This window comes from Hipposideros armiger, unplaced genomic scaffold, assembly GCF_001890085.2.
Source record: "Hipposideros armiger isolate ML-2016 unplaced genomic scaffold, ASM189008v1 scaffold_292, whole genome shotgun sequence".
Lineage (NCBI taxonomy): Eukaryota > Metazoa > Chordata > Mammalia > Chiroptera > Hipposideridae > Hipposideros > Hipposideros armiger.
Genome location: NW_017731642.1, coordinates 74,531 through 77,806, shown reverse-complemented (window position 1 = coordinate 77,806; position 3,276 = coordinate 74,531). Strand labels below are relative to the sequence as shown.

The following is a 3,276-nucleotide window of genomic DNA, read 5'->3' as shown; positions in this document are numbered from 1 at the left end:
AAAATCCTTTAATTCAATCAGAACTGAGCTAAATTTTAGGAAGCAAAGAGTGGGAATCAGATACAGGACTGCATAATATTGGAAGCTAAATATACAAGATATTAAGACTTCATAAGAAGCAGATGGGGTCGCCTTGAGGTATTCTTGTTTGAAATGGCTGCAATGAACATTATAATAGCACTATTTTGTCCTTTTGAATTAAGATAGTTTATGCAAACAACTCTAAATTGTACAGTAGTTCCAAAGAGACCATTGACGGTTTTCTGCTTGTTTTACATTTTGGAACGAGTTCAAAGCTTTTGATTTTGCTTGACTTTTTTTTTTTAATAGGCTGAGCCTTGAAAGTAATACATGTTTGATGAATACGATTTCAGTATTGTGTTTCTGTAAAAATTTTCAGGTATGAAAATAAGGTATGTTTGACCCAGGGTTCCTACACAGAATATATCCACAGTGTATTTTAAGTACAACAGAATGAACACATCTGAAAGGATAACCATTCTTTTGCTTTTTATTTTCTGTATTAAGTATGAAAATTAGCATTATAATGCCTCCCAGAATGTGGATATTGAAAAATATACAGAAATAAACATACAGAAAATCAATTGGGTTAAGATTGCATTAGTTACCTGAAATTTAAGCTTACGTTCAAAATGGCTATTACTGGATTTTCATGTGTATTAGTTAAATGCTATGCTTATAAGATTTTTTTTCTTAAATTATGACTGAAAAAAATTGGATCGCAGCTCTTAATATCCAGGTGGGCAGTGCCCTTTGCCAGGATCTTGCGTATAACTCTGTTTTTTTTCCTGTCAAACACAAATACTGCCTTGCTACTAAGCCTTCTGAGGCATTTTGAGGTAAAAATAGGGATACATTTAAAAAAATGGTTTCTTTTCATTTTTTATCTTGTTTTTTAGGTTGTGGAACTTCTAGCAAGTGCCCTTATGGACTTGGTACAAGGAGTATACCATGAAAATTCTACTTCAGCAAAGGTAAGAACGTAGTAGTCATTATAAAATGTTAGGTTAAAAACCCTGGTGGCAAAACGAGGATTGATGAGCAAAAATGTCATTTTTGTTTTGTGTTTAAATTGCACATGACATTTTTTTTTAGATTAGTGTTTTGGCTACAAATTCATGGCCATACGCTTAGTACATAGCAGATTTAGCCAATTAAAACAACCTCTTATCCCCTAGCTGGATTCACAGTCTGTTCAATCTGCAGCAGCCCAGTAGACACCAGGATTTTGCTGGCTGGCAGGTAGCACTGTCATGGACAAGCAAGATGGAGGAGCAGCTCGTGCTGAGGTGACTGGGCCTAGTCTCTCCCCGGAGGAAGGGGCCTTCCATGTCCCAGAGGAGTAGGCATGATTTCAAGATGGCTGTTGGGGGTGTGAGGGAGGACTATCTTTTATATCCAAGATCCAGAATTTGCTGCATTATTAAATTCTCTATGATAAGAAGTAGAATGGTTGCACAGTTGGATTATTTTGATAAATTTTATAGGTCTAGAATTAAGGGNCCATGAAAATTCTACTTCAGCAAAGGTAAGAATGTAGTAGTCATTATAAAATGTTAGGTTAAAAACCCTGGTGGCAAAACGAGGATTGATGAGCAAAAATGTCATTTTTGTTTTGTGTTTAAATTACACATGACATTTTTTTTTAGATTAGTGTTTTGGCTACAAATTCATGGCCATACGCTTAGTACATAGCAGATTTAGCCAATTAAAACAACCTCTTATCCCCTAGCTGGATTCACAGTCTGTTCAATCTGCAGCAGCCCAGTAGACACCAGGATTTTGCTGGCTGGCAGGTAGCACTGTCATGGACAAGCAAGATGGAGGAGCAGCTCGTGCTGAGGTGACTGGGCCTAGTCTCTCCCCGGAGGAAGGGGCCTTCCATGTCCCAGAGGAGTAGGCATGATTTCAAGATGGCTGTTGGGGGTGTGAGGGAGGACTATCTTTTATATCCAAGATCCAGAATTTGCTGCATTATTAAATTCTCTATGATAAGAAGTAGAATGGTTGCACAGTTGGATTATTTTGATAAATTTTATAGGTCTAGAATTAAGGGTTTTTTTGACTCATTTAGCAGGACATCTCAAGAAGGGTTAGGTTTTATTTCCTTAAAATGCAGTTATTTCATTTCAGTAGGATATTGAATGTGAAGCAATTGCTTCATTGACCACCACCATCATTTAACATGGTATATACCGTTATAAGGGATTCCTATCTTAGTGTTTCATTATTCTAACTTCTTTAGCTTCTGTATTAGCAAGATTTCACTCACTGCAAATTAGAAAAAATATGCTTGTGTGCATATCTTAAGCTTTTTGACATTTCCATTTGAGAAAGAAAAAAAAAGACAAGTTTTACTGGAAGTGAAACATAGGACATAAGCAACTTTAGAAATTTAAAAGTATAACCCAGGGACTCTGAATGGTTCAGAGAGTGGTTAGTGAAATGTGAAGAATTGCACCCCGGACAACTGCTAATATTTGGTTCAGGGAACTAAAATTCCCAGTAGACGCATCTAACTTCACCTAAGCAGCATAGTGGTCTGTGGGACCTGACAGGATATATGACCACAGTGGTCTCCCTTTGCTGTGTTTTTTCAAAATATACCATAGTTCACCATGGTTAAGGGTTAATAGAAAATTGTAAAATGAAGGACTCCTGGTCTAGTTCCATTAATAGAAAGTCATCCTGTATACAGTATGATGAAAATGGTGATAGCTAAGCAAATGACACTGTGGTAAGTATTCACCTACTGTGTTTTTTCACTTAATCATCACAGAAATCCTACTAGCAGACACTACTTCTGTCCCCATTTTACATATGTGAAAACGGAGGTTTGAAAAAGATTAAGTGACTTGCGTATGGTCACACAACTTGTTAGTTGAGGTTTGCACTCCAGAGCTCAGGCTTTTAACCTCACACTTCACTGCCTGTATACCTTAATGAAACCTGATTTGTTAGCACCCATCTGCTATACCTGAGATCCCACCATATGGCACTTAAGGCACTGGTTTCCCCTGGGATGTTTCCTAGGTGTTCAACTTAGTTTGATGAAAAATATTAATATTTTACAATTAAATATCTGTTAATTTTTAAGTGAAAGTGTTATTGGTTTTAAGGTTCTTGATTTATCTATCCACTCTAACCATTTTTTTCACTATAATTAGCCCAGTTCATTAATAATTTTGTGAATCTTCGTTAACTATTTTCTGTATGTTAGGAAGACCTAATAGCAACAACAATAAATGCTTAGAT

The 3,276-nt window shown here is 36.3% G+C and overlaps 1 protein-coding gene across 1 annotated transcript in view; it reads left to right on the top strand.

Moving 5' to 3' along the window:
* Positions 1-3,276, top strand: part of PDSS2 (decaprenyl diphosphate synthase subunit 2) — a 225,644-nt gene that overhangs the window by 158,497 nt on the left and 63,871 nt on the right. The window contains exon 4 of the mRNA XM_019659006.1: positions 921-995. Coding sequence (XP_019514551.1) covers positions 921-995 — 75 coding nt within the window. The remainder of the gene's footprint in view (positions 1-920; positions 996-3,276) is intronic.